Source organism: Corvus kubaryi, unplaced genomic scaffold, assembly GCF_017639235.1.
Source record: "Corvus kubaryi isolate FWS band 111438036 unplaced genomic scaffold, C.kubaryi_AGA036_p1.0 split3-37296, whole genome shotgun sequence".
Taxonomy (NCBI): domain Eukaryota; kingdom Metazoa; phylum Chordata; class Aves; order Passeriformes; family Corvidae; genus Corvus; species Corvus kubaryi.
In genome coordinates this window covers 1,939,275-1,955,042 of record NW_024582086.1, presented here as the reverse complement: position 1 = coordinate 1,955,042, position 15,768 = coordinate 1,939,275, and the positions used below count along the sequence as shown (strand labels likewise).

General features: G+C 42.0%; 1 protein-coding gene across 3 annotated transcripts in view; it reads right to left on the bottom strand.

The window, feature by feature from the left end:
* SVEP1 (sushi, von Willebrand factor type A, EGF and pentraxin domain containing 1) overlaps positions 1-14,332 on the bottom strand; it is a 120,729-nt gene extending 106,397 nt beyond the window's left edge. For 2 of the 3 annotated variants that reach the window (XM_042015336.1, XM_042015337.1), the window contains exon 1: positions 13,428-14,332. In XM_042015336.1, the coding sequence (XP_041871270.1) occupies positions 13,428-13,952 (525 nt within the window). In that variant the 5' untranslated portion in view covers positions 13,953-14,332. The remainder of the gene's footprint in view (positions 1-13,427) is intronic. The other variant, XM_042015335.1, reaches the window with a different exon arrangement.
* Between the last annotated feature and the right edge of the window lie 1,436 nt (positions 14,333-15,768).

Genomic DNA, 15,768 nt, shown 5'->3' with positions numbered 1-15,768 from the left:
TATTTTGGAAGGATATGGCTTGGCAATTTCAGTAGTATCCTTCAGCACTGTTTCCCTTAGTGCATGACAGAAAGCTTCACACACTTTGCAGATGAAGGTAGTGGATAGCATTCCACATTACCCTGGTTCTTCAGCAGTTAATGCTCATAATCAGTAGCAATCAAACTTCCACGTTTTCCCTAAACACAGAGACAAGTCTGCATGGACAGTGAACAAATGAGCTTGAGCCCCAGTAGTCTAGACAGGACTGCAGATATCTCAGGACTATTTAATTCTGACTAGTAAATAAGCAGGGATTTTTGTTTTACAAAATTAGTCTGCTACAAAAGCCCTCTGAAACTCCTGAAACACAAACATGACTTTCCATGTAATCAAGTTCTGGGTCCCGTGAAAAATTGCTTAGCAAGCCCTTTTAAAAGATGTGTGTTTGAGTAAGTGGAAAGCCATCTTTGAGGAGCAAACGACTGTTTTTGAGGGGAAAATATGCCTTAGCTACGTGACCCTCAGGTAATGCAAGAGGCCAACATCTTTTCTGTCCTCTGCATCTCAAAGGGTAACCGCTTCTTCAGGACAGCACTTCTGTCACACAGACACAAACTGAGCCAACAGGTAAAAGAACAGGAAGCTGTCTTCCTGCTACCCAGATGACTTGAATACTCAGGCACCAGGGAATCTGACTGGAGAAAAAGACAGACAAACAGACAAGATTGCTACACATTGCCCTGAGAAATCAAAACAAAACAAAGCCACTGATCAGCTTGGCCCTCATGTCTTGCAGCTGTAACTCTAGACACAGAATCCCTGCTGTATAAAAGCAGATGAAAACAACAAGGGAAGGAAAGAAACATTCAACATGGGGGGGCAGAGAAGAGGTGGGGGGTGGAGACCAAAGTCTATTTTTAAATCATTTGCGTATGTCCGTTGGTCCACTCAGTATTTTGTTTCTTTTTGTGAAGACAAGAGGACAGGCCACCATCCTGTCAGGGCTGCTGACAGTACAAGTACCAGTCTCCATACCTCTTCTCTCGAATATTTGTGCAGCATTTCACATAATTTTTGTTTTCACTAACCCTGACTTACATCCCTCTATTCTGAGAAACCTCTCTCCTTCCCTCTCCAGAAAGTTGTTTCGAAAGCTGTTTTTCCCCCAAACAGAAAGTTCACTTATTTTAAAATGTTTGTTCAACCCCTAAACTTTTTTAACCCCTAAACTTGAAGGTACACACAGAGATTGTTCACCAGCCCTTGCCAACCTTCTGGACTTATCTACATAAAGATGACTTTTTTTCATGACAAGGCTTTTCAGTCTTTTCATAAATTGTCAGGTTCTTCAATAAATACAGTTTAAAAGCCCTCTAAATGGTACTAGTAAGTTAAAAGGATCCTGAGAACCTGTTTCTTTGACAGGAATACCCACATCTGCTTCTGATTTTACCATCAAATAAAACTGAGCACCAGCCATAACTCAAAATACAGGGCTGGACAGCCTGTTTAATTGAGAATTTAGCCCATTTGGTCACTACCATAAATTAATAGGGGAAAAGTACAAACAAAACAAAACAACTAGTGCTCTTGATAACTGAAGAAAATTCATGGGGCCACTACAAATACGTAGTCTTTTACCATTTCAGTAACTGTTTTCTTGTCTACACTTCCTTCAGAGGAGTAGTAGATCAGGCAGTTTCAGTAATCCTTCCAGGTCTTAAATAAAACATTCTTTCCACATTAGCAAAAAGTTATTACCATCTGTATTTTGTTCAGTGACTGTTTAGTGTGTACAAATATCTGGCAGTCTAACCAATTTTTTTTGTGCCAATAAAAGTCCTTAGAATTAAAAAATGAAGTCTTGTGCAACAAAAGAGTTATCATAAAAAATCCTCCTCTAGAAATTCACTACTGTAATGGAAAACTAAATCCTATCAGAACAGTCACAAACCACCTAAATTCTAACTTCTGTGTTTTTAACATTAACATGGAGTTTGTAATACAAAATTAGGAGATGAGAAGTATCGAAGGCCAAAGACTTCTTCAGTCACTTGACAGCCACAGTGATGATGTTGTCAAAGGTTCTTCGTTACTGCCTCAATTACATCTTCTGCATGTAATCCATAAACATATGTTCTTGGCCCTGATTCCTGTCCTTCCTCTCTCTCTTGATTTTAAAGAAGATTCTGACCATACAGGATTGGATATTAATACATCTATCTAGATAGAAACAAGTAGAAATGGGTTACCCTCTCTCACTTTACAGACTAAGCCTCTGATAATAGGCTTGACAGCCCCAAGATCCTTGCCAAGAGAAGCCTGTTTTAAATGCTTAGGTTGGAACCTAGCCCTCAAAAGAACATTATCCAACATTCCCTTGTAGGAAATACACTACCTAAGGGCTACAAAGCAAATCTTATTTGTTACAGGTCAGGAAGAACCACCACTGCATCTCAGAAGCAAACCAGAAAGCTCTCCACTAGAGAGCCATTCAGCTCTGCTGCACCAGGAGAGCACTTACACTGAATTTCTTTTCACTTTAGGAATTACATAAAACATACACACCAGGGGATGAGTTCTGCATAGAATGAGATGATTATTTTTCTCAGAGGATCACTTATTCAATACAAAAGAAACAATTTCCACTTTATAATATTACAGAATTAACTACCTATAATGCAACATACTCACTATTAAACTTATAATAAAATGAGTAAATGTTAGTTTATTACGAAAAACACTGCATAGATTTGATCCATATATTCATGAGAATATTAAAACAGTACATCCTAATTTATCATAGGTGGCTTCAGAAGCAGATCAGCATTTTATTCACGAAGGAAAATGGCAATGCTAAATCTCTTTGACAAGCTCAACTTTTGTTTCAAGATTTCTTTGTTTTTACCCTTCCTGCAGGTAAAAATGTCCAAATCTGACAGGAGATAAATATTCTATATAAAAAAAAAACCAGTACTGTGACCAAACATAGCTTTTGGTGGAGCTGAGGCATCTTATCACTGAATCCAGAGCGCTCCTGGGGAACACGGTCATCTCACAAGAGTAATGCAGAGCTAGCGGGTGACAAATACAGTTCCTCTTCATCATGAAACTGTTGCCAGGTGAAGAATCATTTGCACCTGGTAGTTTAACACAATGCTTGTTCTTCAAAAACCACTGGCCTATGGAACCACACAATGCTTACTCTGTAGGAAGAACTAGAAAGCAACCAACCCACCTGTGAAAACTTTTACCAGTTCACCAGGCAGTCAGGTATGACTTTGGGATTGCCCACCACCCCAAAGGACAGAAAACATGCACAGAGGGAAGGGAACATAAGCTAATGACTTTGGGAAAATTATTATTTTATGTATGTTTTTTCTGGAAAAACCTAGAATATGTATGTAAAATATAGTATATAAACAGGAGCTTTTTCTTTACTCAGCATGCACGGTATTTTGGAGGAGATATCCCCTCATGCATCCAACCAAATAAAGAATGCCTGCTTCTTAAAGTTACATTGATGCTAAGGAGTTTTATTTTACTGATTTTTGGTAACAATACAAATGTTGTTATTCCTCTGCACAAAAGACCTGGCTACATCTCCGGAGTTCCCTCTCTAAAACAGCAAAGGTCTGATTTCACCATGTTTTCTTTCGGTCACTATACACTGCTATTTTCACTGCTCCAATCAAATGAATCTTATCCTCTCTTTAGGCTTCATGAAATGAACTAAAAGATATTCCACAGTTAGAGGTTTTGGCTTACAGCCTTTCCCACTCTCTTCTGCACTGCCACACTGGCTCTAGAGAATGAACTGTTACCTATCTAGAAGAAATTAACTAATTTTAAAGCTTCCCTTGGATATTCCCCTACCAAGACTCCACTATTAATTCAGAGAAAAGAGGTATCAATAGAAGTAATCTGGATATTTAAAATATTTAAATAGTTCCTTCAGTAATTGGCAGGCATGACCCGAGTAAATCTCACAACTGTGTCAGACAACCCCACCATATGGACGAAAGCACACAGGTGAAAAAGCCAGGCATGATCATGGCCAGGACATGCAGGGACATGACATCTGAGGAAAGAGTGACAGATCTAGTAATGTTCAGATGGGGGAAAAGAAGGCTTAAGGTCGTCTTATCCATGCTTACATATTAATACTTAAAGAGGGGGAGAGTAAAGAAGATGTATACAGAATCTACTAATTGGTATCATGAGGCAAGAAGCACATATTTAAATACCAACATTCCACTTAACTAGAGGAAGAAACGTTTTTGCTGCAAGAGTGATCAACCATTGAAACAGGTTTCCCAGAAAGTTTATGGGTTCTCCATCCCTGGATATATACAAACTTAACTTAGACACAGTCCTGAGCAACCAGGACAAAAGCCTAAACAATCCAAAATCACCACTGGCTTTGCAATGACAGGAGCTACTACATAGAATTTTGATTCACACAGCTGCGTTAGGACTGTTGGGTCCAGTGATCTGAAACTGTGTGGCTTGCAGTTTTGAGCTCTGAATTAGAAAGAACAGAATGCAGGAAACAACTAACATACATATCCTTCATCTTCTGTCATCCTGAGGTCTCTAAACAGGGCATTAAAAAGCAAGGCATGTTATGTACACAGACATTTTCTGAGCTCTTGGCGCTATATAACCTTTAAACAAGTTTATAAAGACTTTGCAAAGTTGCTGGAGGCCCTTATATGCTGCTATGTTGTGTGCTATATTCAAAATATCATTTTGCTAATAGATCTCAGTTTGATTTGAAAAATGAAAAAACTTAGTTTTCTTTGTCTGTGAGCAATTTCCACCATTAATATAGCAAAGATGTTATTTGATTTCTCGAGTATTGCTCTGGTCTTCTGCTAATAATAAAAATAGGGACTCAAAAATATTTTACTGAATATGTAACTGATTTTCAGACCAAGCATTCACATCACTATTGACTAGTACATCTGCCAAATATTTGTTTCTTTTGTGTTTGCTTTAAATATTTATTACTTTAAAAAAGCAGGGAAAAGGCGGAAAAGCTGAACTGAATAATTGATTCCAAAAGGCCAAACACAATTCATGACCTCGCCCATCTACTGCCAGCTGTCACTGCTCAATTATCATCTGAAGAAATTTTTTTTTTTTTTTTTGTTCCAGGACAGCTAGAATTGAGCAACACTAACACAAAGTTATCACTGATAAGAGATGTCCCAGACCAACTGGGTGTGGCAGAGTGTTTACAGACTACTGCTTACATTCAAGGAGGCTTTTCATCTTTCTGGTTGAGGTTGCCAGTGAGACCTTGAACCAGAGGGAGTATCATAATTTTAACAAGAGCTTTTGTTTCAGATTGTGTTAATAGCATGGAGACGTAAGCAGGGTGCTGGTCCTACAAAGAACCTGTTGCTAAAAGCAATAATAAAAACAATAGTGCTTTTAATTTCTGCATTTAGAGAAGTCAGAAAATTCTGAGCATCAAAAACATGATGTCTCACCTGCAAAATCTGACTCACAAATTCCAGTAACACGTGGAATTGGGGGACAAAGCATCACAGAACATGCAAAATAAACATACAGAAGTTTAATGCTGAGGCTTATGTCAGGAAATACTGCTAAATATAATGTATTTTGCTGTAAAGGCCTCTTGTAAGCCTACAAAATTGATTTAAAATAAACAACTTATTTTGTCCTGACTTCTTCAAAATTTTAATGCTGGGGATTTACTCCTTCTCTCAGAACAAATCACTCCAGCTTTGCTGTTTTGTCTTTGTGTCTCTGAAGCAAAGCACTTGCTAAAACTGATTTCTCTGTGAAGGTGCTAACTTTTAAGAACTGGGGATCAGAAGGTGCTTATTGTCAGACCCTTCCAGAAATGGCTCTGAGATGACAACAAAAAATGTTTTTCTCATGAAAATGAATCTCTGTTCCTGAAACATTTAGGATGATATTGTCCAGATACCATAGTGGTGAAAGATCTCATTCATTGTGTTGTTGATTCAGATGTTACATCTGTGAGATTTGTTTTATTTTTTGCAGCAGTATCTCAAGTTTCTCACCTTTCCTCTACCTCTGTACATTACACTGGGAAATGGCTAAAGGCTTTGTGGTACTGTGCTGTAAATAGAGAGTGTGTCTTCTAAGAAAGGTCTGTTTGGCAGATATGGAACACAGTGGATGCTGGCACTCATTTCTCTTCACATTCCCAAACTTCCACTCCTTACTTCACACACAGATGGCTGAGAGATCACAGGTCAGGACGGCTGCTGTACACTGTGCAGTGCAGATCCTTCCAGGCAGGAACATTCATCTCAGTTCTCAGAGACAGAAGTTATGAAAATGCCAGATGTGCTCTGATCATATAACCTTGTAAGGCTTAGGATTAGACCAGCTTCCTGTAGCCCAGGGAAATGGGCTGAGATAGGTATATGATGGCAAGACAAAAACCAAGTACAAGTTTCCCTGCTTCTTTCCTTGCTGCTAGTACTCTATTCAGCAATGACAGACACAGAATACACTCCTTCGTTATGAAAGGAGTATGTTCTCCTAGGGCTGCTGCCTTCTTTTCATAAATTTATAGTTCACTGCCTTTGTCTTTTTATGCTTAGCACATGACAACAACTTGAGAACATCCACAAGGCTAGAATATGTTAACAGTGGTAGAAAGGATCAAAATAAAAGGCTGTGTCATACAAATGAAAAGCATACTTCAGATGACTAATTTCCAAAACTTCAGGAAAATCCACACCATTGTAAAATATACTGGCCAACTGCCCAGTTACTTGGGATCTCTCTTACACAGTGTGAGGGTCTCTGCTTCTGAAAAGCCCCTGATGCGCATGTGGCATTTCCCATTCGAAGAAGGTGGGAAAGTGGGAGAATGTCACCTCATCATTATCTCATTGAATTATATCATACACAGCTTCACAAACAGGTACTCTTTATAGGTGGAAGTCATAGAGTGCCCTATGCAGTTATGCAAGGGATCAAACGATGTACCCATAAGCATCATTTCAGCCTTAAAACTTCATGAAGAACATCCAGAAAACAGAGACAGTCTTGGAAACTAACTGGAAACTAATAAAACCTGATGCACTTTCCACAAACTGCAAGAAATTAATGGAGACTGTGACTGTGATTAAATCTAACGTATCATTAAAATTCTTCCTTCTGCTGGCTAAAACCACAAACAGAACCATAGAATTGTTTAGGATGGAAAAGGCCTGTAAGATAATTGAGTCCAACCATAAATTTAACACTCTCAGGGTTACTTGGCAGCAGCATCGCCAAGCCCATGACTAAATCATGTCCCAAAGTGCTACAATTACATGTCTTTTAAATACCTCCAGGGGTGGTGACTTAAATGCTTCCAGGGGCAGCCTGTTCCAAGGCTTAGTAACCCTTTCAGTTAGAAGAAATGTTTCCTAATATCCCGTCATAACTTTCCATGGCACAACTTTAGACCATTTCCTTTCACCCTATCACTTGCTACTTGGGAGAAGAGACCAACATCCACCTTGCTTCTCAGGTCCAAAACAAAATACAGTCTAGCTTAGGTACAGTTTTCAACCATTGTGGTTGTTGTTGCAAAAACCTTCTAAAATGGATTAATCCTCATATTGGTTTGCCTAGCTCTTAGGTTCTTATATTTTTAAAAGTAAGTTCTACAGAACAGTTTGGAGGTGTGACGGCACAAGAAAAGCCAATCTTCTTTTACTAGCAGCTCTGAATACTGCTGATCAAACTCACAGCCATGCAACAAGTAGTAAACAATATGCTATAATAAGCATCTCAAAAATTGAAGACCAACAAGAGAACAGTAACTTCTGTTGGCTGATTTGTCATTCTCAAAGATAGCACATTGCATAAGCACAGTACTTGGCCAGAAGCTGTGCAAAAGCATAAACATAGGTAGTAACCTCAATGCCTTCATGCCTTCGCGGCCTAATCCATGTTTTAGTAAGCTATAAATTTTGCATGAAAGTAACCTAAACCATTCTCTCTGATAACAATTCCTTTTATAAGGCATTTTGGGTTGCTGCTACTTATGTCTAGTAGTAGCATGAACATATTGTTGGAGTATAGTCAAAAGTATAAACCCCATGGTTTGGGGTGGCGTGCAGTACAAAATGTTAAAGAGAACTAACAAGTGAGTTTTTTGAGTCATGAAAGACAATTCTTTAAAAGGCTATGAAGAACAGATCACTTACTGGTATTTTTTGCCTTTTTTTTCATCAGAACTACTAAGTGTACTACTTCTAGGGGAACTGGAGAAAGAAGAATATAAAAAAAAAATCAGTGAGATTAAGCAGGTGTTTAGTTCAGGGTATAGAGCCATACAGTGTTTCAAGGCACTTGCATCTTTCTACATAATCAATGAAGAGTGTGACACCGGAATAAAAGTCTCAACACACCTAATGCAGAACTGCCATATAGAGGCACTGCACATGGGGACAATCCTACCAGTGGTGTCTACTGGAATACAGACTCCCAGGATGAGGCACTTCAGTCAGCACCTGAAGCCAGGCTGTGTCTCTTCAGTACCTCACACTGACAAACACATTTTACCACAATGAAGAGAAAAGGCAGAAGAATATCTAGCAGAATCCTTCAGTGCTTCTTATAATGCACATATTTAAGCATTCTTTTTTTGAAAAATGCACTTAAATTAAAGGGAAGATAACAAGTGGCTAATCTGCTGAACACCAGACTTCCAAATTGTATGCTTCTGTTTAGATGAAAATGCAAGACACAATTTTGTAAGCACAAACAGTTCAATTTCCCAAGAACAGATTTTCAACCAAAGAAACTATTAATCATGATTAGGCAGCCCCAGATATGATGCTAAAAAGACAACTTTTTGCTTGTTCTGGCCAAAAAGTCAGAAAAAAAAATTACTTAATAACTTCTTAAGGCAGATACATTTCAGGCTTGGTCTAAGAACAATGAATAATGTGCAGATATGTATCTTGCCTCTGATCCTGCCTTATTAATCTTTTGAACAAATCCCATGCAAGGCTGCAGTATGCAGGACCAGTACTCTTCAAAAACACCACTCTTCACTGATTAAGACTGGCGATTTAGAGCTGACACTAGTGATGGCTGACAGGAATGCTACTTTCAGTTTGGAAATCCTTAACTACCAGCTCTGCAATTTCAAAGGTGACCACAGAGGTAAACCAGGTTGACTTCATTTTTTTCTTCCACTATATCTTTAACACAGACTCCCAAGGCCATATCAAAACTCAGAGAGGCCCAATGCTGTCAACCAGTCAGTTAGCTCTAGTTGACCCAAGCCACCATCAGATATTTAGAGCATGATGCCAAAGACAGCCTAGAATCTGCTACTGTCTCATTATTAGCTGCTGATTTTGCAGAGATCATAGGAATAAAAATCCACAAACACATTCTGGATAACTCGACAACATACATGACTCTGAATGTTCATGTTCTCAGTGAGAGGGCACTACTTTTTTTCAAATAAAAAAACTTTAACCAAATACATGGTAAGAAAAGATTTTCAGTTCTTTTGTGTCAATTAATCTTTAATTTTAATTTGAAAATGAGATCCTGAATCTGAAAATGCATTCAAAATAAAAGCTAATTTTCCTAGTGGGTAACAATGCTGCATCTTGTACTTTTGTGCTTTTGTCTTAAAGAAGAAACAAAGCCATACTATTTAAACAAGTATTAAATAAGCATTAGAACTGTTTTTCCTAAACTGATATGTGCTTACATTCTTTTGAGGGACATTTTTTAATATTTATTAATTATAACACAGAGCACAGAACTTGACATGCTGGTTGGACGTTCGTCATGCCCCCTCAAGGTCACTTTAGATACAATCACCAGATTTCAGAGACCAGATTCTCAGAAAATATGTCACCTTATTATGTAGGTGACAAACCTTCCACTTGCATATACCTATACCTTTACTGACTTCAGTGGAGGGAAGATGAATTACAAAAACAAAAGAATTACCTTTTTAATGCAACTATTATTATTATAACACCGAGGAACTCCCAAAGGCTCCCTCAGCTACTGCTTTGCCAGACTTTTTATAACAATTGACTTGTCTAAGGCTGTCTGAGTACTATCTCTGACTTCTGCTCAATAGTAGTGCACACCTACATCTTCCACTTCAATTATGAAGAGAAATTGTTTCCATTTTACTTCCATGGAAAGACAGAAATAAGACAATCTTCTTCTTAAAAGATATAATTTTATTAAGATGCTGCCACTTGGAGTAGCTTAAATAATTTTTATTTTCATCTTTTTTTTTTCAGCTCACCAAAACCAATGCAGCTCCAAGATGTTTAAACTGTTCATCAATAAAGATAGCACACCAATGCTGGCATACATATAACTGTGACTCTCAGCTGCTAAGACAAGAACACACCATTAAACTTGCATCACTACGTGATGTCCCCTCAGTTCTATTTCAAAACCCATCTGGTAACAAATGCACATCCCTCCCACGAGGTGTAATGGGTGCTGCTAGCAGTGGTTATCTCTCAGGATCAGAAGCTCCAATACAGCTGCCTACAGGTCTCTCAACACTTTTCACCACTGAGGTCTTTTGGCTTTATAAGCATTCCTTAAGCATCAGGAGCAACACTTGCTCAAACCTGTTTGTATTTTCAATTCTGCTTTGGTTCTTTCTTGCTGTCACAACAGCTCTTCAGCCTTCCGTAATGCAACAAGCAATCTGCTTAACATAAGCTGCATGTAGTTTGTGCTGTCCCACCAACTTATGCTGTGAAAAACTGAAGCCAAAGAGTTTTGCATGAACGAGCTCAGTTTCTTCCCCTTTCTAAGACTGTTTGCATGTGCCTTGAAAGAAAGACTCAGAAAATGAGCACTTGCTAGCTCAAGCAAGGCACGAAATCACAAACAGGATGGCATACCCAAACATCAAGAGCAGTTCAGCCTTTCTCACCAGGATGCTGTCTCTTGTGGTATATTCAGCATATTTCTGTGAATCTCATAGAATTTATCTTTAATCTGCTGGGCAGGAATGTCAAAGCGTGGTCCATGTGGCAAAAGTTAGTACGGACAGCTTTGACGAAACACAGAAAATCTGAAATAAACTTGTCTGTGAAGTACCTTTGGAGAGGATGCAAAATTGCAGTGCTAAGGAGAACTCTTATGTTTTTGAAGAAGATGGATGTTACATGGTTGTGCAACAGCTTCTCAGACTGAACAGGTCTGCTTTTAGGATGATGTTAAATGACCAGTTTTTCTGCCACACATTCTAAGACAGCAACTGCTATGTAAATCTGGCTCCTGTTCACTCATGTTCCCAGGTCAGACACTAACTGGCCTGATGACCTTGCAAATTCACTTATCTCTCTGCCTCCGTGGTTTCAGTGGAACTGTCGCAGATGTGAATTAATCACTTTTAGACCTACCAATGAAGAGTGCTGCACGATGATTAAAGTGCTGGGATTAGTCTAACAATGCGCTTTCCTTCATTTTCTGTTACGATAACACGTAACTGATACAATTCCAGAGACTTTGCAATGCTTTGCAAACACTTTTGAGTTTGGAAAAGAAGCAGAGAAATCTGGTCAGAAGCGGAAGGAACCCCAAATTACAGTGTAAAAGAAAAAAAAAATTGTAAAGAGACATTTTAGAAAAGTGAAATAAGAAATCATTATGGTTGTACCAAAAGACAGTTAAAAACATTAGGCAGCAGTCTAAGAGTCCAGAGGGAATAGCAGTTTTGTCATACTTAAAAAACGTTCTAGATTTATTCCAAAAGTAGTATTTTAAACTTAGAACAGTCATTTTCTGAAGACTGTCTACAAAGGAGAGTTCCCTGAAGATGTTAGTTTGTCTGACATGAAGAAATCATATTGAAGGAAACCACAGTACAGTATCTTTAACCAAGAGCCAGTGAGCAGACAGGAATTTAACCTTGTCATTCTATCTTAATTCTCCCTGTCACCATGTGAATATTTTTCTTCCCACATGCTTATAAGACCACAGTGAAAAATGACAGTCATGCTGTTGGAGCCACAAAGTTTAGCTAGGCTCAACAAACTAAATTGTAGGTTTCTGAAGGGATTTTTCGTTTATTCCACTTCAAAGATATCGTTAGTCAAGATTTTGTATCAAGAAAGCAGATGGTATGTCTTATGCTTATATTTTGTTTTTAATGGTTATTTTAAACTTGTATCATTAACTTTTTCACATAACACCCCTGGGATGGATCTATATTGAAACATGGATTCACAGTGGAAGATCTAATACAGGGATGTGTCTTCCTAAAGCAGGTTTGGCATGTGCAGCTCTGAGCATATTAGACAGTGGACTTGTTTTCTCCTGCCAAATGCAAAGAGGAGAATAATCTTTGCCAATTTCACATGCCCAGCAGTGACGCACCTCTTGCAATCTCACTCCTCAGCTCCAAATGACAATGTGTGTGTTTCAAGACAAGTACACCCAATGCTCAGCTACAGGACACTACCAGAAATTAGATGTAAAAAAAACCCAAAAATGAGACTTGGTTTGGTGGTTGTTTCTGAACACCAAGGCCAAATGACAAAGAAGACCAGGGCCTAGCCTTGTAAAAAAAGCTTCCTGAGTAGACTGGCTGTCCATGAACCACCTACGGGGAAGTCACCCCAGGATGATCAAGTGCCAACACATGTCCAGGAGCTGCCTGGACCAAATTTCTGCCATGGGTTTGTATGGCAGAACTACAAGTGACTGTGTTACCGTGTCTGGAAATGTTCCTGGGGACATGCCCCTACTTATTGCTATAGCGTACACAGACTAAGGGGACCTTTGTAAGTAACCAGCAATTAAAACAGACACCTGGCAACAATGTGTATGTATGTCTGACAGCTAGCAGGCACTCAAGTCCTGCTACCATGAAACCAGGTAGGTGTTTCAGATGCCAGACTTCTGAAATTGAGACATGGGCTTCATGCCCCTTCAAAGAATGAATACACACATTTGTTTGCAAGGGCAGCAGAAAACATGGGAGTTGCAGGCGCAGACAGCACAGGAAGACAGTGAATAATTGCCCTGACCATACTATTCTGCATCCCACACTACAGCATTCCACACCCCATCATGCAGCCCTATACCCCGTGTCACAGAACACCCTCGAACAACGCGGAGAACCCACACACTGCCCAGCACAGCACACCGTGCACCGAGCCATCGCACCCCAACACCCCACGCACTACTGCATCGCCGCGCCTTCCCTCGATGCCGAGACCTCGCCTTGCCACAGCGCACCCCGCACCTCACCGGTGCTGCACCTCACGGCACCACCGCTCGTTCCTCTCACTGCACCCCTCACCTCACCCGCCAGCGCACATCCCACCGCACCCCTGACCGCACATCCCACCGCACCCCTGACCGCACCGCCCCGCACCGCGGTGCCGCGCACCCCGCGCCCGGCGCAGCCCCCGCCCGCCGCCCCGTCTCACCGCCGCCTGCTGGAAGGCGCCCTTGGTGTAGGTGCCGCCGCCGCGGTAGGCGATGGCGGGGATCTCGCGTCCCAGCAGGGCGCACTTGTGCTGCTGCGGCCGCCGCCGCGAGATGTAGTCCACGCGTGGCACCACGTTGCTGCGCGAGGAGAAGGTGACGATGGCGACGCGCGTGGCCGCGGGCACCACGGGGAAGTCGGAGAGCAGCTTCTTGACGAAGCGCAGCTCACTGAGGAAGTTGGCCGGACCCACGCTCGACGACTCGTCCACCAGGAACACCAGCTCCAGCCGCCCGCTGCGCGCCCGCAGACGCCGCACCTGGCGCTTGAAGGCGCGCCCCAGCTTCTCCACTTTGCTCTCCGTCGTGTCGGGCAGCGGCGGCGCCTCCAGGGATGGCGAGGCGAAAGTTGGGGCGCGGAGGAGGGCGCCCGGCTGGCCGCCCGGCCGGCCCTGCGTCGCCGACGGCGACAGGAACAGCGACAGCGACAGCCCCCACCAGCAGCAGAGAGCCACCAGGGGCCACATGGCGCGGCGGCGGGCGCGGGGAGACGCTGGCAGCCGCGGAGGAGAGCGGCTCGTCGCCCCCTGACGCCCCACCTCCTCTCTCCTCTGAGGGGCGTCCGGCCTGCCTCTCTGTCTCCCTGCCGGCCTCCCCGCCGGCCCCCGCAGGTATCCGCGCCCTTTAATCCCCCGCGGCTGAGGCGCTGCCCCTCGCACGCCCCTCTCTCGGTTTTTCGCCCCTCGCCTTTCGGTAACGTCCCCCCCCCCGTCCCTCCCCGCCTCCCACCGCCCCGTCCCGCCCCGATGGGTCCCACACGGCTGGCGGGGGCCAGCCCGACAGAGGGGCGGGTGGCGGTCACTGGAAATACGCCGTGCAGAAGCGAAGGGGGGCGGAAAGGCAGGACCCCCCCCCCCCCCTCCGAAAAGTGAGGAGAACCTTTTCCTCTCCCTCGCCGCGCGGGCTGGAGCTGCTGCTCGCGGGGACGGAGTGAGGGCTTGCACTGACACGTGCTGAATTAATCGTGGTTAATTTAGCCCTTTGTTTTGCGGGGAGGATGCGCCTGCGGCTGGGAGGTTTGAAGAGTCCATATGCTCTGGTCCCGGTCCTGGCTCTGTCACAGTCTCCCTCTCTTGTTCAAGGGTACCCTTCAGCCGTCTGAGGACTCGGTTTTCCAGCTTTCAAGATGTAGCAATACTTTATTGATGTACATCTCACAGAAATGACAGCAAGGTGTCCGGATACGCGGGGTGAGTGTCCACAAGGGTGTGTGAATAAAAGCACTGGCATATGTGCATCAACATGTGTATGCAAACATATACATGGATGTAACAACAGTGACAATAAACTGCTTGTTATGAAAAACTCCTGGTAGCCAAGGGTGACATTATAAGCCATTTCACAGAAGAGGTCCTGTGCTGTCTTGCTGTCTGTGAATCACTTTGGGAGAGAGAAACACTTGCAAAGAGACCTCCCGCCAAATTCAGAACCCGCTACTGTTCAGCCAACCTCAGTACAAATTTAATTCTCCAGAATATGTTGAGGAAAGAACTTGGGTTTGTTTTAGCCACTGGTTTCAAACTAAACAGTTTTCTACTTAATCAGTGCCATTTCCAGGAGTCTCAGAAAAATTACCCAGGGACAAATTAGCCATGTAAACCTGTTGATTGCAGCTTTCAACCTTTTGTTGGTATTTTCCTTCCTTTACACATTTGCTACTCCTCCTCTCTGCTTGAGTTTGCTTTTGTTGACATACCACAGTTTGATGGCATACACAGGTACATTGGCTCATTTGCAAGTTAAGCCCCATGTTTACATTTGATTGAATTATTTATTCTTTATTCACTGAGGCTTTAGCTGATGGAAAATTGATGCAATACTGTCCTTTTGACTTTCCAGCAATACTCAAATTTCACTGCAAATGACAAGAGACTAAGTAACAGAATATATTATTTAATTAGGCAAATGATGCATTTGATATACAGATCCAACAGGTTTTTACATTTATGTAGTAGTCCGAGTGCTTCAGAAAAACCTGTTTCTTAGGTGTACTTCTGAAACTCAGTGCGTGAAGAGACGATAGAAATCAGACACTCTTACAGAAACATATGTGAAGAATAGGTCTGGTACCAAAGGATGTGCATGTGGTGGACCGATCAGTTTCTGTTCACGTTACAGTGAAATGAAAGATACAACATCATACTTGGGATACTATGGGAACTTTTTGTCTTGAAAGGGTAGCTGAAAGTTGCTACAACCACCGAAGTTCTCAGCAAGTTGATTTGCACCGTTGGAAGATTAAAGAAATGATGCACTGTGGTCTGAGTCACACCACTAGTATAC